The 25190-nt window shown below is 34.2% G+C and overlaps 1 protein-coding gene across 1 annotated transcript; it reads left to right on the forward strand.

Moving 5' to 3' along the window:
• Positions 1 to 462: 462 nt before the first annotated feature.
• Positions 463 to 24169, forward strand: LOC100184080 (activating signal cointegrator 1 complex subunit 3). Its single transcript, XM_018814223.2, has 45 exons — positions 463 to 674; positions 2427 to 2559; positions 2943 to 3048; positions 3408 to 3558; positions 3818 to 4014; positions 4287 to 4368; positions 4573 to 4684; positions 4915 to 4979; positions 5353 to 5468; positions 5778 to 5919; positions 6142 to 6264; positions 6596 to 6796; positions 7179 to 7319; positions 7752 to 7916; positions 8768 to 8859; positions 9304 to 9343; positions 9766 to 9900; positions 10213 to 10470; positions 10644 to 10802; positions 11055 to 11174; positions 11400 to 11496; positions 11980 to 12134; positions 12528 to 12704; positions 13156 to 13384; positions 13657 to 13811; positions 14071 to 14169; positions 14609 to 14777; positions 15261 to 15401; positions 15722 to 15887; positions 16024 to 16190; positions 16476 to 16621; positions 17055 to 17175; positions 17463 to 17605; positions 17917 to 18175; positions 18326 to 18468; positions 18750 to 18888; positions 19269 to 19437; positions 19798 to 19914; positions 20087 to 20255; positions 20516 to 20667; positions 21724 to 21847; positions 22000 to 22111; positions 22403 to 22500; positions 22995 to 23167; positions 23563 to 24169. Exons 1-45 carry the CDS (start codon positions 591 to 593, stop codon positions 23681 to 23683), a joined length of 6363 nt encoding a protein of 2120 aa, XP_018669768.1. The 5' UTR covers positions 463 to 590; the 3' UTR covers positions 23684 to 24169.
• The last annotated feature ends 1021 nt before the right edge of the window (positions 24170 to 25190 follow it).

The following is a 25190-nucleotide window of genomic DNA, read 5'->3' on the forward strand; positions in this document are numbered from 1 at the left end:
TGCCTTTCTTTTCACCAACTGAAACAAACGATTTGACGTTTGTTTAATTTCTTAATTTAAAGAAATTAAAAATACAAACCTTTGTCCTTTTTTGTTCCATTTTCCTTCTAAAACTAATATAGGGATTCGTTTAAACTTTCTATTCCTTTTGATTAATAGCTTTTAATTTAAATAACCGTGTGTGAGGTAAACAATATCCTAAATATATTTCAACATTTGGGTCAAAATATTTACGTCACGTAAATTGACGAAACAGCGTAGAAAACGATCCGTATTATAACACGTGTTACCATATTATAATACAGCATGTTTCGAAACGTCTCAACCAATCAGCATATGTCCGTTTGTTAACGACTCAACCGTAACTAATCGGGTGGAAAAGTTGTGTAAAATCAGACAAAGCGATCACACTGGGTAAATGGGCACGTCAACAAAACTAGGCTTTTTACGTAGGGGAATACCCATTCTAAATTTGCCACATTCGTGTTGCGCCATACGTTTGTAAATTAAACATCGTTGATTATACTTTGTGCATACCACCTTAAGTTATTGTTGTCATACGCAAGCAGGTCTGGGATATTGAATAAAATATGAGCGACTTTCCAAGTTTCACAGCAACGTTAAGATCGTTTGGCTCAATTTCAAAGCAGACTGGACAACTTAACTTAAATAAGGTAACTGCATTTAATATGCTTTGTTAAATGAATGTTTTACATTTATTTATCCTTGCAAAGCGGGATATTACAATTACAATCGTTATAACACGGGTGGGTGCTAGTGAAGAATCTCTCTCCCACCTTATTTGGTAACCACTAACCCCCAACCACTAACTCCTAAGCCCTAGATTAAGGGGTTAGGTGTTGATGGTTAGGGGTTAGTGAATAGGGGTTAGTGGTTAGCAAATAAGGTGGGGGGAAAAAGATTCTTCACTAGCACCCACGGGTGTTCTGTTTCATACACTTCGTGCCAGCTTACGAGTTAATTAGAGCGCTTTAAAATTAATTAGAGCGCATTAATTAGAGCGCTTTAAAAGTTATACATATGATAACTTATTACTTATTAGTGGACACTGGGTGTATGAAAAAGAACACACGTGTTGTAAACTGGTTGCTCCGCCACGTAAAGATAAATAAGTGATATTCACATTCCTTTGTTATTCTTTACCGCCGTAAACTATGTTTTGTTTTTAAAATCAATTTTTAGGAGCTACATAAATATGGTGTGCAGCGGTGTAAAAAGTGCCTATTTTCGATGCTGCCGACATTGGCCGGATTTTTTTTGAAACTGCTGGAAAAAAACGGCCGGCGTGGGAATCCAGAATTTATTTACATCGCCGGCTGAGTAACATTTTGTTTCGTGTTAACGTATGCGTAAGTTACCTATTCGTGGAGACGTGCAGTTCTGACGTAACAAACAGCTTTATATTATCAGAAATCCGGCATTTATGCGGAGACAATGGCAATTATGACGTAACAATACCAGCTATGTCGTAATGCACTTGCGGTATTTGATTGCGCCATAATAGGGATTGTGACTAATGTAATACGTAACAAGACGAACAAATATTTCAACTCGTGTTACGGAATATAAAACACAGACAATATTAAAGCACTATTAAATTCCCAATAAATATTATTACAAAGAAAATTGGTTGCAGGTAGAAACATGTGAGTTTTTTAAACTGTAGTTGGTAATCGCTTAGTTTTATAGTTTTATTAAAGTAGCAATCCTAGTAGAGTATTCCTTGCTTAAACTAGCGTCTGTTATTACTTTCAATGTTGACCGGACAAAGTTTGTTGCGCGTAGTATAAATGACACTATGCCGTATTTATTGGAAAAGCTCAGTAGCAAAACTTTAATTTTGTGGCTAAATGTTTACTCCTGTAACACTTACGCGTGTGTTACACGTGAAAATCGTCGCGGCAATCAGACTTTGATCGGGAAAAGACGAAACATGATTGACACGTTTTAATTAAATTCTTACGCTACGAAGGACCATGGGAGAAATCGTTGGCTTATATCCAAAGCCTCGTACATGGTGAAAGCGGCGCACGAATGCGAGGCTAGATAGAAAGGCAAAATTTGATGTCAGAACACACGCGCGCGAAAACTGCCGGAAAAATATAAATGCTAACTGGTATAGGCCGAATTTTTATTTTTTACGTGCCTGATGGTGTGCAACAAAACATATGTGATTATGTGCCACAAACTTTTAAAATGCACAGGAGGCAAAGTTTACTGCAATTTCTATGAAACAAAGCTAATTTGTTGATCAAATATTTACTAAGTAATGCAATATAAAAATCCTGGGTTGGCCTGCCCACTCTGCCACCCCAGGTTTGGTGCCCTTGGTTTCAAACAGGCCAATATGATAAGTGTGTTGGGGTCTTAAAAAGGTTGGGAATTCTGACTTAATATTTATCCAGAGATCTGTACACGGCGAATGTGATGTATGGAAAGAATTACAAGCGATAGTTCAAGTGAAATGTAAAGAAAAAAGAAAGTTAAATGAACTGAAGGCGTCACTAAGGGAGTTACTGGAATTAGCATCAGATATTGGTAAATTACAGTCAATTAGAATTTTTTAAAACTGCTATTGTTATTAAAAGTATACAGCTATGTCAAAACAATAATTCTTCTACAATTTAAAATGGGTAAAAAAATAACAATTTATATTGTTTAGTTATTTGTTTTTATTTCCACCTTATGCCCCACAAATATAATGACGACCTAAATAAAGTATTACCATAACAAAATTAATTAATTTTTAAAATGCCTCTTTTGGCATTTGTTTGCGATCCAACGCTGTGACGATCTGTACAGATCCCAGATCGTCCGGGTGAATGACATTTAAACTGTATAGGACATTGTTTTCAAAAACACGTTTAGTATGTCTGATTTTAGTATGTTGATATTGATAATAAATTGATCTTAAATTACAGTTGGTGGTGAAGAAGATATCAAATCAAAGCATCTTGCTGCAACTCAAGTCTTCTTTATTCTTTATAAACTTGATGAAGTGGATACCAAAACACTTCAGGAAGTTAGGCAAGTAAAATATATGGTATTTTTTAAGTTATGTAGTTAATAGAGATTTGCGGAGCTGAATGTGAACTTAAAGTTTGTGACCAAGCGTCAGCTTTTTTAAGTTTGGTGGAAAAGGTAAAAAAGCATAATGCCGTCGCCGCATGTACTTGCCGTTAATATTATATTGCAAGAGCTTAAAATATGAAAAAGTAAGAAGTTGAGCAGGAAAAAGATAATGAGCATGACTGTCTCTTTAATTAATTTTTTAGATAAAGTTTGGCGAACCTAAGTCATTTAAGTTTACTACATTATGTTCTTAGTTAATTTGAACAAATGAAAATTGTTGAAAAAAGTCATAATTTTTTTTATAATGAACATAGACACACCATTGGTCGCGTTGATTTGAAATCGTTGAACAAACACCACCAAGTGGTGAAAACAATCTTGGATCTAACACACGATGGTGTACGTGAGCAAATCGAAAAACTCGAAAATGATCAAAGTTCAAATGAATTTGGAAGAAAAATAAAGGTTTGTTATAATTGTTTCATAAAGTTTTATTATGTTTAAAAAATAAGATTGAATGTAACTTATTTATCCTCACATGGCGGGGCAACGACAGTCATTATAACACGGGTGTTCTGTTTCATACACCTCGTGTCTGCTTATGAGTTACCAGTTACCACGTATGTAACTTTGTCACAATTGTATTTAATGTATAGCTGACAATTTAGACAACCCATAAGGAACCACTGGTTATTTTTTATGAATTTTTTCCTCCCTTTATTAGTTTTCAAGTGATCTTCCAGTGATGGAGATTTCTTACGACTTTGATCGCAAAGATCGGACGAACGGGGTTGATATCGCAGAAACATTTCGCCAAAAACATAAAGATCTTACTCGGCCAAACAGTGTTGCGCAGTTAAAAACTGAAAATCGAGTTTCTGCGAACACTGGTTTACCATGGTTAAGAAGACAAATGGAATTGTGAGATTTCTTTTCTTTTGTTTGATATTATTGTAGAGCTGATCAATTAGGGACCAGTGATTCTTCCCACCACCACAATGCACTTATTTGTGTCTTAAGTTCACCACCATGGCACACTTGTGTGAACGTGCTTGCCTCTATGCCAGAAAACACGGGTTCATGGCTCGACACTGCTACCACTGTGGGACTGTGTGTCCTTGGGCAAGACACTTAACACCAATTGAAATATACACAATAGAAATATTGGATTTTTTATTTCAATTTTGTTTCAGGAAATTTCAGTCAACTCAGTTAGTTGAACCAACATTGGCTGTTTTGAAGTCAAGTCAAACTAATGAACAAATTCAAAATGAGGTATCTTGTAGATTAGCATTATTGTCTGGTATTGAACATAGAAAATTACGTTGCATGTAAAGCAAATCCCATAAAAACTGATTATGTTCATTTAAAACATTAAAACCACCTAAATCCCAAATTTGCATGAAAATAAGATCCACATTATGTTTTACGTCACTCAAACTGTTTAAGGACTGAGTATTGTTTAATCTCTTGTTGTAGCTTTGCGAGCTTCTTGGCTTCGAACACTTAGACTTAATATCTGAATTGCTTCAACGAAGAGAAAGTTTAGTTCAAGATGAAAAACACTTGGCTGCAATTAATCAACATAGAGGTAATCTGAGCTTTGTATAATTATGATTGTGTGGTGCTATTGAACTAGTGTTAACAGCATTACCAAAGTAAATTGCACTTAATGTTCGTTGCTGCTACCATTGTGGGAATTGTCCACTTGTAATTAATCCAACCCAGTGGTCATTAAATGTTATATACTTTTTAACAAAAAATACAATTTTAATTTTTTGGTTAATTTTCTGTTTATTTATGTTTTATTAATTTTACCAGGAAACTTCCACGTAAGGGAAACCCAGCAACAACAACCAACATATGGAGCTCAAATAACTGTTCAGGTATTATGTTGCCTAATTTAACATCATAAATAAAATGGCATCGATTTATTTGGTACAGGATATGTGTAAACCTATTCGAATTTGTGTTTCAGCAACCCCACTAATATGTTGGTAAAACTGTCAATTTTTCTACCCAAGTAAATAATTTATCATTAGTTTCTTGAACAAGAAATTAATCATAGTTTAAACAGAAGAATGTAACTATATCAAATTTCATCATTTCTTAAAATGCACCTGATTGTACATTTTGAGATTCAATCATGGTTTCATTTTTTTTGTAAAATGTTTATTTGAGTTTTAAAATGCAGAGGCGTAATGTTAAGTGTCACCTTGACTTTTTGACCGTTTTTATAAGTTATATTTTCTCGTACAGACCGACGCAGAAAAGCAAGTTGCAAAAGCGATTCGAAGAGAAGAGAAAAAGGCAAAGAAACTTCTTAAATCAATGATTCAGCAAAATGATGAAGATGACTCTGACTTTTTACCAAGGTTAGTTTTTAAGTAGTCGTATAAAACTCGTTTATCTTTTTATGGCGGACAATGATAGTCGTTGTGTTTTGTTTCATACACCTCGTGCCTGCTTACGGATGGCTACATATGTCGTTTTTAACTTTGTAGTGATTATTTTTTTTAATGTACAGCTGACAATTAAGACGTTAAGTGTCTTGCCTTGCATAAACCTAGTTTGTGTCGGGTTTTAAAATTTAGAAAAGAAAAACAATTGTATGTTTTGTTAAAAATAGGCACAGAATACATGAATGTAATCATGCATTAAACTTATGCGTTCTGTATTCAAAGGAACAAGCCACTTCTTCTAACATCCGAACCAACATTTTCACTTCGAAATAATCTACGCTTGCCGGCTGCCGAGAAATTTCCTGGAGTTTACGACGGTCAGACTGTTACCCAACAAAGTGCGGCATTTGTTGGAGGTGTAAGGGTAGGTAATACACCTCATGCTCCCCGTCAATATACAACACTCATATATAGTACTGTGGGGTAAGATGGGACGTTTTTATAGTTAGCACTTAAATTCTCTTGAATATATTTTAGAGTGTGAGAATACGGTTATAAAATTCTTTAAATATTCCCTGTTTACTACCAAATTGGACGAGAAAGGAAAAAAGCACGTCCCATATTACCCCACCATTATATTGCATAGATGGCGCTACCTGAAGGTGTTGACGTTAAAAATACAAAAAGATTTGAAGAAGTTTCGATTCCTGCCACCATTGGTTACGCTGGACAACCTTGGCCACTTGTTAAGATCACTGAGTTGGACGAGGTGACGAAATTAAACTTGGTTGGATTTAATTTGGTTAATTTTTTTAATAATTTTGTTATAAAATTTTATTTTTTTTTATATTTTTTTGAAATATTTTTTATTAATTTTGGATAATTTATTTGTAATTTTTATTTTTTTACGTAATTTTAGATTTTGTTTTACTTGTGCTTTACATTAGATTAAGCCATTTTTTGTTGGTATTCAAAATAAGAGTTGGCTCGTTACCCCAACACCCATATATTTAAGCTATAGTTGGCCTATTGCGCTCTAAGTTTTTTTAAGTCATATTTTAATCCATTTTTAATTATCCCATATTTTATTTGAGCAACAGATCGGTCAAATGGCGTTCAATGGCATCAAGAAATTAAACACGATTCAGTCTCGTGTGTTTGAAACTGCGTATCGGACGAATGAAAACTTGCTTATTTGCGCGCCCACGGGTGCTGGGAAAACTAACGTAGCAATGTTGAGTATTGTTAAAGAGATTATTCAAAACGTGGAGAGCGGGGTTATTCAACTTGATAAGTTCAAGGTATGGATGCTGTTGTGTTGTGAATGTTTGTAACTTATTTATCCTTGTATGCCAATGTTGCTTATGGGGTAACTAATAGTTATAGGATGGCTGTTGCAGTTGTTTCATAAACCTTGTGTTTAAACTGCTGTTATAATATTATCATTTTTGAAGGAGGGAAAGAATTGGTCGAGTTATATCATGGCTGTTCTATTATATGCAGTTGTTTCATACGCCCCGTGTTTTTGCTGTTATAATATTATCACTAATGAATGAATAAATGTCACCTGTTTATCCTAACATGTTGGGACAACCTTAGAGTTCTAACCATACGTGGTTGCCTTATACACCTCGTGCTTGGTAACAAGTTTCAGAGAAATAAAGTAATATTTCACTTCCTTAGATTGTATACGTGGCACCAATGAAAGCTCTCGCTGCAGAAATGGCCGAGAATTTTGGTCGCCGTCTTTCCCCACTAGGTGTCTCTGTACGTGAGCTAACAGGAGACATGCAATTAACGAAGAAGGAAATACAAAGCACTCAGGTTAGATGTTACGGTGTACGGGTTGTCTGTCTACATTGGCAGAGCCAGGAAAAATATGGGGTTGGTTGGGTAAAAAGCAACTTTTAAATACAAATACCAACCATTTAATATTTGAGTTTTTAATGAATAAGAAAATAAAAAGAAATACAAAGCACTCAGGTTAGATGTGATGTTACTGTACATGTATTACATTTCCCTATTTTCAATCAAATTAATTCTTATGAATCAAATTGTAATGGATAAACTAGAAGTTAAATTTTAAGCATTTCATTTTTTGCTACAGCAAAAGTAGCTAAAAATGTTACCAAAAAATAGGGTACTATTTAATTTTCTTCTAATTTTGAAGATGTTAAATTTAAAAATCTAATTTAAACAAAAATATTTTTTTAATTTTTTTTATATATTTTCAATACTTTTTTTATAATGTTGAAGATGTTAATTACGACCCCTGAGAAATGGGATGTCGTTACTCGGAAGTCAACAAGTGATGTTGCTCTTGCACGCCTTGTTCGTCTCCTCATCATTGATGAAGTTCATCTACTTCACGACGAGAGAGGTCCCGTGCTTGAAACACTCGTTGCAAGGACGCTGAGACAAGTAGGTGGAACTTGGGTTAGACTTACCTTTCTACACCAATGGTTTCCAAACTTTTCTAAAAATTTTGCCTCCTAGACCTTTTGCAATTGTTTTGATATTTCGCGGCTCTATAAAAATCAAAGAATGCTGTTTAATGGGATTGGTGCACTTGTTTTGCTGCAATTAACTCATCAATGTTTGGTTTGGTTTTGGATCACAATCATTGCTTCATTGCGGACCTTCTGAAACTGCTGTACGGTTGGTCCGCGGACCCCATTTTGGGAACCACTGGGTTAGAGAATCCATAGATGACTAACTTTATAAAAACACACAAGTTGAAAAGGTCCAAAGTGTTTGCGAAAGCTAGTTGTCGTATTATAAATGTAGGTCGTGTAGCATGGAACATATAAACACAATATACTGAATCAACAATGGCGGCTCTTATAGCAATTCAGTACAAAAAATTTGCAAACTTGCAATAACTGAAATGCATCTGTTAACTCGTAAGTGGGCAGTAGAATAAAAACGTAGTTGCCTAACATTTGTAACAAGTTCAAAGATTCAAAGTATTTTACTATTTGTGACATCATTCACTAGTTTTCATATTATCAAAGTGCAAATATTCAATAAGCCGATCATTTCACCATCCCTACTTAATTTCTTTATCATACTGTTTGGAGCACAGAGTTTTGCAATAAAGAAAATGTTGGCTATGTTTTCAAAAGCTTGTAACTCATGCAATAATCAAACAACTTTTGTTTGTCGCTTTACTGTAAGTTAACATGATCCTATCTATTTTTATTAAATATTAAATATCCATAATTGTTCTGTTACATAAAAAGTTTTGTGCTATAATTGGAATCTTACTACAGGTTGAAACACAGCAAACTATGATTCGAATTGTTGGACTTTCAGCTACTTTACCCAACTATATTGATGTGGCAAGGTTTTTACGAGTTAACCCGTAAGTTGATTGTATAGAAAATGAGTTTAAATCAGCACAGTTGGTTAGTTCGCCTGTCTAGTCGCTGCTACCATTGTGGGCGTATGTGTCCTTTGGCAAGACACTTAACAGCGATTGCTCCAACCCAGTGGTCACTAATGGGTTGTCCAAATTATCAGCCATACATAAAAAAATAAAAAAATCACCCATAAAGTAACATACTTGGTAACTCGTTAGCTTGCACCAAGTGTATAAAACAGAACACGTGTACTTATCAAGTGTCATTTTCCGGCCAGTAATTCAAGTAAATAATTCCTAGTTGTAATACAATTGGTTTACGCTATTTTATTTTTGTCCCGCTTTATTATTTTAAAAGCCACAGTCTATTAGCTTCTTTATCTATTAGCTTCTTACATGAGATTACTTAAAGTTTATATTTTTTAATTGATGTACATATATATATTGTTACGAAACTGTCGCGAAAAATCTCCAAAATAATAACCAGGTAATTGCTTAACATTATGTTTGTATATAAACTGTTGCTGTCAGATTAGCACACTTGTTTTGTAAATCAGCTCTTCTGGCATTTATTATATTTCTGTTGTAAAATCATAGTTTTTAAAAAGTGGTTAATTAAAATTTTAAACTTTTTTTTTTAACGTTTCAACAAAATTAATTACACCGTATGTTTTAGTCTCATATGTTGTACATTTGTTGTTATTTATTAATGCATCTTTAAATGCTATTTCTATTCATTAACTCATGATTGCATCTGACTGTTTGTGTGTTTTTAATATATAATAACTGGATATTTTTTATTTTGAATATACGAAAATTTGATAGAAATTTTCTTTATTTTTGAATATATGAAACTACCACTGTAGGCCAGTGCAGGAAAACAACTCGTCCAAAATATTTTTCTCGTAGGTTTTGGTGTTCGTTCATGCACGTAACGCGACAGTACGTACTGCGCAAGCAATTCTTGAACTCGCAAGGGAAAATAATGAAACGAGTTTATTTGATTGTCGGCAGATGGATGGATTTAGTCAAGCAGAAAAACAGGTGTTATACAAATCTTAATGAATGTTGAATGTTTAGGCAACTGCAACCTCATAATAAGTAATAAATGAATGTAACTTTTAATTCCTCTTGCGGCGGGGCAATGGTAATCATTAAAACATGGGTGTTCTGTATCGTACACCTCGTGCCCGCTTACGAGTTAGAACGTATGTAACTTGCTTTATCCCTGCATGGTGGGGCAACTTCAGTCGTTATAACACGAGTGTTCTGTTTCATATACCACATACATATATACATTTATAAATTTTGTTTATATTTTATTAAAAACCTTATTTTAATTTTCTGTCACCGCAGGTTCAAAGATCACGTAATAAAGAAGTTCGTGAACTTTTCAACTGGGGGTTGGGGGTTCACCACGCAGGGATGTTACGTGCAGATCGAACGATGCTGGAAAAGTTATTTGCAAAGGGTTTGATTCGAGTTTTATGTTGTACGGCAACTCTAGCTTGGGGTGTCAACCTACCAGCGCACGCAGTTGTTATTAAAGGCACGCAAGTCTATAACGCAAAGCAAGGATCCTTCGTGGATTTGGGAATCTTAGATGTTATGCAGGTTCGTCAATTTGTTTTGTTAAATTTTTTATGTAAATTTATTTGTCATATAATTTTATATTTTACTACAAAAAATTTAATTGAAAAAAAAAGTGATAGATATATATATATCTTATCTTTATTCGAAAGATTTTTAAATTTGATGGTAAACCTTTTTTTTCTGGTTGGACCCAGATCTTTGGTCGAGCTGGCCGTCCACAGTTCGATACAACTGGTGAAGGCACGATTATAACAACACATAATAAGTTGTCCCATTATCTTGCATTACTTACACGACAACATCCGATTGAAAGTCAGTTCGTTGATTGTTTGGTCGACAATCTGAATGCTGAGGTGAGAAATTAGTTTAAAGTTTTTAATTTTTTTGAATTTCGTTGTTTTTAAACATTCTGTAATTTATTTTGTTTGTTTTTTGGTATTTTTTGTGGTTTTTATAGTTTTTTAAGACAAACAGACAAATATAGCTTATAATTTTAACAGTAAAAACTTACTTTTTCCTAGTTTTTTTGTAAGAAGATTTCTATATAAGATTACCAAACAGACAATATTATTCAATGAAGCTTTATTTTTTATTTTTTTTCAAAGATTTCGCTTGGTACGGTAAACACAGTCGATGATGGGGTAAGATGGCTGTCGTACACTTATCTATTCGTGAGGCTGCGTAAAAATCCACTTGTTTATGGGATATCTGCTTTGCAGTTAGAGGTATGTACTCACATTGAACGAATGAGTGTAACTTATTTATCCCTGCGTGGTGGAAAATGTCAGTCATTATAACATGGGTGTTATGTTTTCAACTTACAAGTTACCGCGAATGTAACTTGCTTATTCCTGCATGGCAGGTCAACAACAGTTGTTATAACACGGATATTCTGTTTCATATGACTCGTACTTACAGGTTATTTTTAATTAATTTTTAATTGTTTTCAGAATGATCCTACACTTTTCAAATGGCAGCATGAGTTAATAGTAATGGCTGCCATGAAGCTGAACAAAGCTCATATGATCAGATATGTGCAAAGAACAGGTATCCTAACGAATTATATGCTGTTTTTTACCTAATCATACTATACAAAATTTGTTTTATCCAAAAACAGACAAAGGTTTTAAATGTGTGGCCATAAAAAGTTTTAAACCATCCACCTAAAATTAATTATTTTTTAGATGTTAAACTACGTGCATATTTATGATAACTTCTCCTGTTTCTAATGCTTCCATTATGACATCACAATATCTATGATTTTTACTTTATTTAAGCTTTTTAACTGACGCTCTTTCCGACACCTTTTATCCATGGAATTTTAACAGTTGGTTCACTTTTCTTTGTTGTTTAAATAATCTGATCTTCGCTATCGATTTGAAAAACAGAATCTTATGTTCCTGCCATACATTTACTTTCACACCATATGTTGTGTTACAGGGGTTTTATTTCAGCCAATCTTGAAATCCGTTCATACATTTAGAACTAAATAAAAAGATGTAATTATGACATCACAATACTTTTCCTCAGGATACTTTCACCCAACGGACCTAGGAAGAACTTCATCGCACTTCTACATCAAATATCGATCGATTGAAACTTTTAACGAACTTATCAACTCGACAATGGATATATCGGCAATCTTTTCAATGATCTCGAAATCTCATGAGTTCGAACAAATTAAGGTAAAAAGTTTCTTTGGTGAAAGATTGAATGTGATTTGTTTAATAATATAAAAGAAACAATAAAGTGAAGATAAAGTAAATCATTAAAATTTTTTTTAAAAAGTTCAAAAAAACAAATCCTTTAAAATAAAGGAAAAATAGAACATTTAGGGGGGGGGTAGTAGGGTGGGGGAAGACGGGACACCTTTAGCACATAATATTCGAATATCCTGATCGTGTTTTAAATAATTAACAACGGTCTATGGGAGTCGTGAGGATATGGTTTTTCAATTCTTTAAATGTTTTTTGTTTACTACTAAATTGGAGGAGAAAATAGAATATAAAGGTGTCCCATCTTCCCCCACCATACTATACATTAAAAATAACAAAGCAATTGAAACAATATCTCACAAGGTACGCGATGATGAACTGACAGAGCTGGATGACCTGAAAGATGATTTCTGTCACCTTCCTATTAAAGCTGGTCCTGAGGACACGGAGGGGAAAGCCAACATTCTCTTCCAGACGTTTATCTCGCGTGGTGACGTGAGGAGCTTCTCGTTATCATCGGATCTTATGTACATTGCTCAAGTGAGTAACTTGTAATAACTTATGTGAATCTTACCCTAATCTGGTGCTCATAGAGTTGAACGATTCCTGTGTAAAAAAATACAGTAAGGATTTGGTGCTACGTAAATGTAACAGGCATAAAAAAGTCAAACAAAATGAAAGAAATATATTTCACCCATCTGCAGTCTCTTATTCAAATAAAATAGATTGATCTGTAGTAAGTAAAACAGAATTTTAAATGGCGTCGCGCAAGTTAGTATTTTGTTTTTGTTCGGTGTGAATGTTGCAGTGAGGTGGGGTATGAGGGTGGAGGTTTAGGCCAGGGTTGCCTATTACACAACTTGTATTTACATAGTTCGTATTCACATTCTATTCTAAATAGATGAGGTCTTTCACCAAAAAATAATTCAAAATAACTTTACCTAAAAAAATATAAAAAAGAACTTTAATTAAAAAAGAATTTCTGAAACAGAACGCAGGTCGTATCGTTCGTGGAGTTTTTGAAATTGTGTTGAAACAAGATAGAGCTCGTTTGGCCGGACTGCTGCTCAAGTTATGCAAATCCGTCGAGCGTAGACTGTGGGCAGAGGACTCGCCACTTCGTCAGTTTGGACCTCGTCTTACCAACGACGTTCTTCGTAAAATCGAAGATAAAAATTTGACGATCGAGAAAATTTTAGATTCTTCTGCGAGTGAAATTGGTGGGAATTTTTTTTATTTTCGAAATAAAGTTATTTTTTAGTTGGAAAAGATTTTTATATTTTTGGGCTCCGTACTCAAAATAATATATCAAAAGATGTTGAAATTTTATTTAAGAATATTTTTTGGCTGTTTTAGGTATGAAAACTTTAAAATAAATAAACTTTTTCTATAATTACCTAATAATCCAAAATACGTTAGCAATTTATAAAATGCAATAAAACATTGTAAAAAACCTGTTAGGAATTATTTCAATATATTATGACACACACAGGCCATTTACTCCACCATCCAAGAATTGGTGAAAAAGTTCGTAAATGCGCGCAAGAAATACCGAGGGTTGAACTGGAGGTGACGATTCAACCGATCACGCGAACAATACTTCGGATTAAAGTCGTCATGAAACCTGACTTTACTTGGAATAATAATGTGAGTATGTTATATATTATATAGTATCGTGTTGCGCGGCAATGACAGTCGTTATAACACGGGTGTTCTGTTTCATACATATCGTGCAAGCTAACGAGTTAAGCAATCTTTGTTATGTGTTTTGCACTCTTGCCCAAAGATACGCCCACAATAATAGCTAAATTAAAAGAACTGTTATATACTCGTAAGCGGGCACAATGTGTATGAAATAAAATACAGAAGGAATAACATATTGAACATTTAATGATAACTTTCACAGTCACACGGAAATACATCTGAAGCTTTTTGGATTTGGGTTCAAGATCCAGTATCCGATCATATGTATCACAGTGATTATGTTTTGATGCCTAAAAAGACGGTAAGTTTCTGCTAGTAATGAAATATTTATTAAAAAGACGACGGTATATTTAAAAAAAAAGTTTAAACTGACAAGATAGTTGAATTAAGTGCATTATATTTTATATGGGTGAGGTCCAACAGCAAGCACGCCATGGAATTTAGGCCAGAGGTGCTAATTATTTTAGTTATGAGTTAGGAGAGGCCATCAATTTAAAGAAAGCTATTTTTTCCTAAAATGCAATCAAAATTTGCAAAATAACCATCAGCTGCTATGCTACTTCTATACTACTTCATTATCTTAATGTTGTAACCAAGTTGTTTACTGAATATTTTTTTAGAGTTATGAAAAATTATTTTTACCCTGAAAGCATAAAATATTATTTAAAAAGTAAAAAATTGTTTACAAACTTTGAGGTTTCATCCCAGTCACCGCTAACATTGCACTTAATATCATCCAGGTTGTCCGAGGTGAAGCAATCAACCTTACTTTTACCATTCCTCTTACTGAACCCCACCCCACTCAATATCTTGTTAAAGTTGAATCTGATCGATGGTTTGGGGCGGGGACAGTTTGTCCAATCACGTTCAAGCATCTCATTCTACCCGACCGACACCCACCCCACACTGGTGAGTGATAAATATTTCCATTTTTTGGGGGGGAATTTAAAATTTAATTAATTTTATCTCATTAATATAAAGACACCTACCCCTTTAAAGACCCGGTTTGTTTCTGTCTAGTTTCATTTTTTATGCTTGCAAAGTTGCAAAATGTTTTGAGTGTTTTAAACGAGCTGTTTTGATATTTTTAGGGGTGGAATTTGTAATTTTTTTGCATTCTGTTTTAAGGTTTATCATACAAGCAGATCTATGTTCAGGCCAATATGTCTTAAGCCTGTGGTTTAAGTTTTTAAGTTTTTTGAAGCTAGAGCCGCCACAAAGCTTACTGAAGTTAAAAAGCTTATTTCTTTTATGTCAAGACTTCATGAGGGCACATGCTATATTTTAAACCCAAAATTTAAATTAATATTTTTACACCCCAAGAGCTAATTTATAAATTAATCTGTTTATTCCGACTTCTGTCCAATTTTTTTTAATCGTTTTATTTTTCAGAACTGACAGATTTGGAGCCGTTGCCCATAACTGCCCTTAAAGATGAAAAGTTTGAATCAGTTTATAATTTCAGTCATTTTAATCCGATTCAAACCCAGATATTTCATTGTATTTACCATCACGATACAAATGTTTTAATTGGTAAGTGATGGAGAAACTAATAAGTTAAATTGAGTTATCTTTATATTTAAGTTTATATAAGCAACGACAGTCGTTATAACACGGGTGTTCTGTTTCATACACCTCGTGCCCACTTACAAGTTACCATGTATGTAACTTTGTGGGCGATTGTTTATCTGTATGGCTGACAATTCAGACAACCCAGTCGTAGGGTGGGAGCAATTACTTATAAGTATCTTGACCAATGGCGCAAACGTCCACAATGGTGGCAGCATGGAGCTTCGAACCCGGGTTAAACAACCACCATCACCAGATAACTGACTCACAACATTTTGTTCCAGGTGCTCCAACAGGTTCTGGTAAAACAGTCGCAGCAGAACTTGCGATATTTCGTATGTTGCGAACGCAGCCTGGAGCCAAAGCAGTTTATGTGGCTCCTCTAAAAGCTCTCGTCCGTGAAAGAATGAAAGATTGGGAAAAACGACTCAAACATAAACTTGGCTTAAAGTAAATTGTTGTGGCTTTATTTTAAATTGTGGTTTTTCCTTTTTTTGTTCTTTGTAATAAAACCACACCAATTTTAATATGTTTTTTTTTCTAATAATTTTTCTTCATACTTTTTTTTTCTATTTTTAACTTTCAGACTTGTGGAGCTGACGGGTGACATCGCGCCGGACATGCGTGCCGTGGCACGTGCCGACGTCATCATTACAACCCCAGAGAAATGGGACGGGGTATCCCGTAGTTGGAACACAAGGGGTTATGTTCGGAAAGTCTCGCTTCTTATAATTGATGAGATACATTTGTTGGGTGGGTGTTTTTCCATTTGTTTTGTTAGTTTTATATTTCATATGCTTTATTTTGATTTTCAATAGCTCAATATTAAATTAACTGTCACAGTTATAATCACTTTAGATTACTGATTTTTTTGGACAAATTAAAAATAATTCAAAATTTTTTTCGAAATGACAGAACATTTTTTATAAAATACATTTGTTGTCCAAATTATTAAATTAGCAATTTTTTTTCGAAATTGCCGATTTATTTTCTAAAATACGATTTTCTCCAAATTAACAACATTTTGCTTCCATGTAGGTCAAGACAGGGGACCAGTGTTGGAAGTTATTGTTTCGCGCACAAACTTTATATCTTCTCACACAGAGAAGGCAGTTCGTGTTGTTGGTCTCTCGACAGCTCTTGCTAACGCTAGAGACTTAGCTGACTGGCTGGGAATTAAGCAGGTTCGGATATTTTGTTTATTTTGTTATTATTTTGTTTTCATATTCATTTGTCCTGCGCCGTAGCTCAATGGTTATGTCGCTTCTAGGTTTAAAAATACAGGTTGAAAGGTTTGTGTATGTGTCTTTAGGCAAGACACCTAATGGCAATTGCTCCAACCATGTGGTTCCTTATGAGTCTAAACTGTCAGCTATACATTAAAAAATATGAAAAAATCCTTCCACAAAAAAATCAAGTAACCACTTAATAATTAAATAAAATTTCTTTGTAATTGGAAGAACAAATGTGCACCTAAAAATAAGCTATAAAGCCCGAACGCCGCATAACAAAACATTAAACATTTACCACTAAAAATCACATCCAAAACTTAAAATCAAAATCTCATCCATAAACACCAAATTTTTTTGTTCTAATACTTTCATTATGACATCACAGATGGGTTTGTTCAATTTCCGACCATCGGTTCGTCCCGTTCCGATGGAAGTTCACATTCAAGGTTTCTCCGGGAAGCACTACTGCCCTCGTATGGCCTCGATGAACAAAACTTGTTTTCAAGGTTTTTTGTTGATTATTTTTATTGTTTTAATTGGCATTATTCTGCACTTTGTTTTTTCTTAAATTAGCCGTTTAAAAGTTGGCATTATATGAAAATTAGGTTTCTCTTCCATTGCTTTATCCACTGGAATTGACCAATCTGATTCACTACTTTTATTCTCCCAAATTTATTTATTCTTTTAAAAGGTTTTTAATTTTTGACCGAATTCTATTTTTCTAGCAATATTTAAACAATCTAATTTGTACTTAAATACTTTTTTCTCAACTTTGATTATAATTTATTTCCAGCCATACAAACGCACTCCCCCACCAAACCTGTCCTTATATTTGTATCGTCACGACGACAGACACGGTTGACTGCACTTGACTTAATAGCGCACCTCGGTGGCGAGAACGACCCAAAGCAATGGATGCACATGGATGAATGGGAGGTATGAGGTTTCTATTCTATAATAGTAAAGTTAGGTCCTTGAGGACACAGAGATTTAGTCCAAATTTGGCCATAGCCCCAACACCCAGGCTGTTTTTGTCTGTCCAAAATGATCGTTCATGGAACCAGTTTAACTATAAGTGTCCTTGGGCAAAACGATTACAAAATGGTCTTTGATTGACTCAATGGTCATTAATTGGTCATACATTCACTCATACAAGTTATATACAAGGTTTATGACACAGATCACCCGTGTTATTACGACTCTTATTGCCTCGCCACACAACAATAAGTTACATCTATTCACATTAGATGGAGGAGTTAACGCACATGGTTCGCGATCCAAACCTTCGTCTTACGCTTGCATTTGGTATCGGACTCCACCATGCAGGACTCATGGAGCGTGATCGCTCTCTAGTGGAGAAACTATTCTCGGAGCAAAAGATTCAGTCGTTAATTGCCACCTCGACCCTCGCATGGGGGGTGAACTTACCCGCTCACCTCGTCATCGTCAAGGGAACGGAATATTTCGACGGCAAACAAGGAAGATACGAAGATTTTCCCATCACAGGTAAAAAAAATTAAATTCATGTCATTTTTTTCAATAAAACTATAAAATTTAAATCATTTTTTTAAAAATAAAATTAAACAAAAATTAAAAGTATCTTTTGGGAGTTTAGAATCAAACAGATAACCCACTCAAATACTTTGATCATTTTAGATGTTTTACAAATGATGGGTCGTGCTGGTAGACCTCAATATGACGATAAAGCTGTTGCTGTTATTCTTGTTCACGATGTAAAAAAAGCTTTTTATAAAAAATTTCTGTATGAACCTTTTCCTGTTGAATCAAGTTTATTGCAGGTTAGTATTATAGCACGGTGGTTGGAGAACTTTACTGGAGACCAGAGGGTACAAGGTTTGAGACCCGATGCTTCAATTGTGAGAAAATGTGTCTTTGGGTATTATAGTTAACACGTTGGAGCAATTTTATGTTAAGTGTCTTGGGCAAAGACACGTCCACACAGTAGTAGCGTCATCGAGTATCGAACCCGGTACCCTGTGGTTACGATGCAAGCACTTAACCACTGACACAGCGCCATATACAGATTGTTTTATATGTTTTTAAATTATTATTTCTACAGGTTATAGACGACCATTTAAATGCGGAAATAGTTGCCGGAACTATCAGCAACAAACAAGAAGCCATGGATTACTTAACGTGGACTTATTTCTTCAGGAGACTTCTCATGAACCCATCCTATTATGGGCTGGATGATACAGGTAAATATAGGCGCGATCTCCAGGGTTGCATGGGGTTCCACAGCCTCCAATTTTTAAGAACCATAGTCATATATTTTGTAGCCAAACATAAAAACGTTTCAGACATACAAAAAAGTATGACAGTCATTTCATATAAAAATTATCGCCCACTTAGTTACATGTGTGCCAATTCATATTTGAGCGTGAACTGTAAATAAGACACCTTTGTACAACTGTCATTACCCCGAAATGCAAGAATAAATATGTTACGTTTACAATTATTTTTTCGAATCATAACTGTTCAGTTAAAAAAAATCACCCGCAAAGTTAATATGTGGTAACTTAACAGAACAACCGTGTTATAACGACTACGTTACATCCATTCATAACATATTTTTCAGATCATGATTGCGTGAATTACTATTTATCCAAACTACTCGAGCGTAACATCGTTGAGTTAAGAATGTCAGGTTGTGTTGCTATGGGCAACGACGACGATGATGTCATGTTGGAATCGACCAATGGCGGAAGAATTGCTTCGTTTTATTACCTCAGTCATCTAACATTAAGGTAAAGTGGTTATTATTATTTTTATTAACTTTTTTATGTATCCCCATGAATTACCATACATTACATCTCCCCTTACATACATTATCAAATGACGCTGTTTTGATTTTCAAAACTTTAGATAACATTTGATTTTTTTGATCCATATATAAAGTTTGGTTTTAGTTCTTATGCATTTTAACATTATATTTTTTCAACAAACACAGATTAAACGATTTGATTTCAAACAATCTTTTTCTCTTTTTTTGAGTTTGTTTGAACTTTAGTTGTATCTTTATATCACATTTGGGCATGTCTTCACTCTACTTTATCTACATACAATTTCTCATTATTCCCCTTTAAAACTAATTTTCATTAACACAGATTACTTAACGAAGACATGAGACCTGAGATGCCACTAGATGACTTACTAAAGTTATTGAGTGACGCACAGGAATATCATGAGCTTCCTGTTCGACACAATGAAGATTCAATTAACAGGTGAAAGGTTTTTAAGTGTTTACAAAATTGTAATATTTTCTGAAAACGTTTTTTTATTGATAAAAAAAAAATTGTTTTTAGGTGTATAAAACCGAACACTTTTGTTATAACGATTGTCTTGCCCTGTCACGAACATCAGTTTTTATTTTATAACAAATAGTTTTCTTTGCAGTGACTTGGCCAAAGAACTCCCGATAAAAGTTGATTGCAACACTTTTGATTCGGCGCACACGAAAACTCTTCTACTTCTTGTCGCTCACTTCCAAAGATCATCTTTGCCTTCAACAGATTACGCAACTGATCTCAAATCTGTGCTTGACCAAGCGATTCGTGTCTTGCAGGTGAATAACCACTTATTTGCGACTGTTAATTTTTTATTGAAATTTTAGATACAACCCCATTGTCTCTTGTCCAATGGGAAGCAACAGGCTTCAACATCTGGTAAGCTCCATGCAATATCAACCTAGGGTAATGGACAAACTGTGGTCTAAGTTCCTGGGTGTTGGGGTAATGGGTCAACTTTGGCTTTATTCCCTTGGTGTCACCCCAGATCCTGAAATTGATTTATATACTCCAACATGTAAAAGCTTTTTCCACCCAGGCTTATGTGGATTACAGTGCTGATGTCGGTTGGCTCTCTACCTCACTCCGGTGCATGCATATTATCCAGATGGTGTCGCAAGCTAGTTGGTTCCATGAAAATAACTTGATGACGTTACCCCACGTTGAACGCAACAAACTTTTCATTTTTAAGTAAGTTATCAATTTTGCTGTGATTTAGTTTTTAAAAACCTGAAACACAACTTCAAAATTTGCAAACAACATTGGAACTCAAAACTTAAGACTCTGAAAACCACTCGTGGTTATGAATTTCCGTTTTTTTATGTTTAATGCATCTGAAACACTTATAACATAACTGCAATGCGTCCCTTGATTCTAGCCCTGATCTAACACCTATATTATTGCATAATTCTCATTGCATTACAACAACATACGACAAGTGCTACTAAAAATCAAGTTTAAGTAATATAAATAGTATACATCACTCTATTTAAAAAGAAGCTCATGATGCTAGTTGTTGGCGAAAAAATTTCTCGATTGAATATTAATGGTTATTTTGGTATATATTGATATATCATAAGTTCTCATTGTTATATCAGTAGTTCTCATTGATATATCATTAGTTCTCATTGTTATATCATTAGTTCTCATTGTTATATCATTCGTTCTCATTGTTATATCATTAGTTCTCATTGATATATCATTAGTTCTCATTGTTATATCATTAGTTCCCATTGATATATCATTAGTTCTCATTGTTATATCATTAGTTCTCATTGTTATATCATTAGTTCTCATTGTTATATCATTAGTTCTCATTGTTATATCATTCGTTCTCATTGTTATATCATTAGTTCTCATTGATATATCATTAGTTCTCATTGTTATATCATTAGTTCCCATTGATATATCATTAGTTCTCATTGTTATATCATTAGTTCTCATTGTTATATCATTAGTTCTCATTGTTATATCATTAGTTCTCGTTGATATATCATTAGGTCTCGTTGATATATCATTAGGTCTCGTTGATATTGTGGCGGCCTGCCACGTGTGTGTGCGCGAGTACCTTTTTTCTCACGTTTATCTTCTGTATAAATACCGCGTCTCGTGTTCATTCGCCCTCTTAATTTCCCGCTCGCAATACAACATTCTGCAACCGCCACAATATATCATTTTTGTGTGGAACATATATAAATTAGTTTTTTATTGGCATATTTGACATTTATAACATGGTTCACCTTTCAGTAATTTGAAGTTCAAAAAAGGAAAAGTCGAAAATTTGCCACAGTTGTTATCAGTTTACCAACAATCACCTAATGCAGTCAATAAGATTTTAAAACAATATTTCTCGGCTGATGAAGTCAACAAGGTAAAGAAGTTTGTTTCAATTTTGGAAATTTTATTTTTATGAAATTAATAATAACTTTTATATGTTATTTCGTATACAGTAAAGAAGAAAATATTGGAAAAATTAAATTCTGTAGCAGGAAAGATATAACTTTTTCACATTTATTTATCCAGATTTGTAATCATTTATCTGCATTACCATTGGTTGGGTTGGAACTCAGTGTTAGAGGTTGGTGGGCTGATCATCCACAGTCTGAAGATCAACGCATCGTTGTTGATGCTTATGGTAAAGAAATTTGTTATAACATGGCTGTTCTGTTTCATACACCTCATGTCTATTACAAATTACTGCTTATAGATGACTAAGTGAATGTAACCTGTTTTTTCTCAGCTGATGGTTAAACATGGGTGTTTTTTTCCTATAGTTACCATGTGTGTAACTTGTAAAAAAAATGTAACGTTTTTATACTTGCTAGTCGATCTAAAAAAATTGTACTGTACCAGCTAACGGTTTATCATGTATCTAACTTTGTAAGGATTTTATTTTATATTTAACCCACAAATTATGACATTACAGATCGTTCAATAAGAGACCAAAGCACTTGGTTAGTCGTTCATGCAGACCAAGAATATTTTCTTTCAATCAAGTTACAAAAATCCACTATTGGTGGACGGGTATGCGAGTTTTAATATTTGAAATATTTTGCTTTTAGCTATAATACTGTGAAGTGATTGGTTACCTTTTGCACGTATTATTCTAAGTTTCCTGAACGTGTTTTTAACAATTAACAATGCAGTTTAGAATCGCGGGCTACAGTTGTATAATTTTGTAAATATTTGTTGTACTATAGAAACTACTTTTATACAATTTTTTTAATACAATTTTTCTGAAACAATTCACATTTCTATTTTATATGGGTGAGGTCCTTTTCGCGGACCAGGGCTTATACCAAAGTTTGACATTTTCATCAATACAATGTTACCTAATTGGAAAGAAAATGTGCAGAAACAAAAAATTGTTTTTGTTGCTACAAAACATGACATAATATGTAAGCATATAGCTCTTATTGTATAAAAGTACAGGTTTAATGTTCTGCGTCTGTCATGTCGTGAGACATTATCAGGGTATAACACAACAAACCAAACACATCAATTGTTCCCACTTGCAGCATAAAGATGATAAAGCAGTTACGCCCAGGTTTCCTAAACCTAAACTTGAAGGTTGGTTTCTTGTGCTTGGGGATCGAGAGAACAGAGAACTAGTTGCATTGAAGAGACTTAATACTTTAAAACGAGAAACAACGGAAACGTTGTCATTCTTTACACCCCAACGCGTTGGAAGGTTTGATATTTTAACATAAATTAATGAAACTTATTAATTTTCGCGTGGCGGTGCAACAATAGTTATTTTTACATGGATGTTCTGTTTTATACACCTCATGTACGCTTGCCAGTTATCATGTATGGTACTTTGATAGTGATTTTTTTGTCTGTGGCTGATAATTTAAACAACTCATTAGTGAACACTAGGTTCGGAGCAATTGCCGTTAGGTGTCTCGTTTAAGGACACATAGGCCCTCATTGGTAGCACGAAAACCTTGAACCTATAGCCCTAGGCATAGGTAGGAGCGTTAACAGCGGTACCATGGCACCAAACACATAAAACTTATTTTCCTGCCTTGTCAAATAACAAGCAATCATGTTATATATAATTAACCAGCACAAAATATTTTCCAGGATGATTCTTACACTGTGGCTTGTGTCCGATTCATATCTTGGTTTGGACCAATTACGTGATGTACGTCTTGACGTCATAGCTTCAGATATTGCCTCACAGTCAAATCAAGAAGTCAAATGATTCCGATGAAAGTTTTAATTTTTGTTGGGTGACAGGGGGTCTTCAGCGTGGTGTTTAAGAAGCTGAATTGAAATTCATATGTGTCTTTTAGGATAATTTTTGCTTAGGAAAAAATCATTTTCAATATGCACAGTGCTGCTATGTAGATTTATTTATGTTTTATTTTTAAAAGTTCCAATTTTGTGAAATATTTATATCCACAGCTGAATTTTTAAGTCTAGGAGGTACCATAGGCTTACAACCGGTGCAAAGGAAAAGATCTTACCCCACAATACTATATCTTTTAAAAATAAAGGGTTCTAGCTTAAATTTATCTCTTATTAAAACATTGGTAAATGGTAATATGGCAGTTCTTATCTTTTATTTAAATTATCCATTTCTTGCTATTGTTAGTTAGTAATAAATATTCTTTTTGTGTAATTCCCAGTAAAAGTACATCTTTAATTGTTGTTTATTTATTGTGGAATAAATGACCTTATCTGCTTAGGAAGTGCAATTTTGAAGTTACCGTTGGTCAATATTGGGTTGTCTAAATTGTCAGCCATGCAGAAAACAATCATTCTCAAAGTTAAGAACGTGATAACTTTCAGTCGGGCACGAGGCGTATAAAACAGAACACTCGTGTAATACGGACTGTCGTTGCCCGCCACGCAATAATACATAAGTTACATACATGCAAAACACCAGTGTTGATATTATCCGCTGCAGGAAATATTGCGATACTCATTAAATTAGTTCTACTACAAGTTTGAAAGACCCAACGATCAACATTAACTCGTGATGGCCCATTTATATACACTCCACATACAGTAATATGAAGTAGGATGAGATACCGCCAGCAACTCAATTATACATTTCCTGATCGTGTTTCAAACAAACAACTGCAAAAATAATTATAATAAAGGAAAAATAGCGTTTTTATGAGCATTTTTAACCTAAAGTTGCAGCAATCTCTTTCCTTTTGCTTTTTCTTGTTATCGTCACCGCCTACAGACTATTATGTCACTTTCCTACTTGTGAGGAGAAGCAGACACCAGTATATTTCTATTGCTGTATGATTTTGTCATTCTGCTGCTACAGGTTTGGGAATAAATTTGTGTCGCCTGTTTATTACAAGCAGCAAAGTGACGTCAGAATCTCCTGACGAAAAGTGAGAGAAAATAGTAAAAAGAAAAAAGAAAGCTGCAGCTATCGAGTAAAAGATTTTTAGTAAAAAAAAGATCTTGCTACGGTTGACTGCATTCCAGTTTTTATCTCAAGCAGTAAAGTCTTCCCGCCAGTAAGAATACAAACTGTAGTGTAGGCCTATATACGATTTCTCAACGATAGATGTTCTTTTTGCAAGCTCAGGACTCTGTAACGATATTAGAAACGATATTTAAATGTATATTTATCTCTCTATTCAAAAATACGCAGAATATCAACTGTAAAAACGGTCTGAAATTAAATGCACGGTTAAATATAAAGCGTGGGCTGCGTGGCTAAACATACTTGCATACTTAAGTCT

This window comes from Ciona intestinalis, chromosome 12, assembly GCF_000224145.3.
Source record: "Ciona intestinalis chromosome 12, KH, whole genome shotgun sequence".
NCBI classification, from domain to species: Eukaryota; Metazoa; Chordata; class Ascidiacea; order Phlebobranchia; family Cionidae; genus Ciona; species Ciona intestinalis.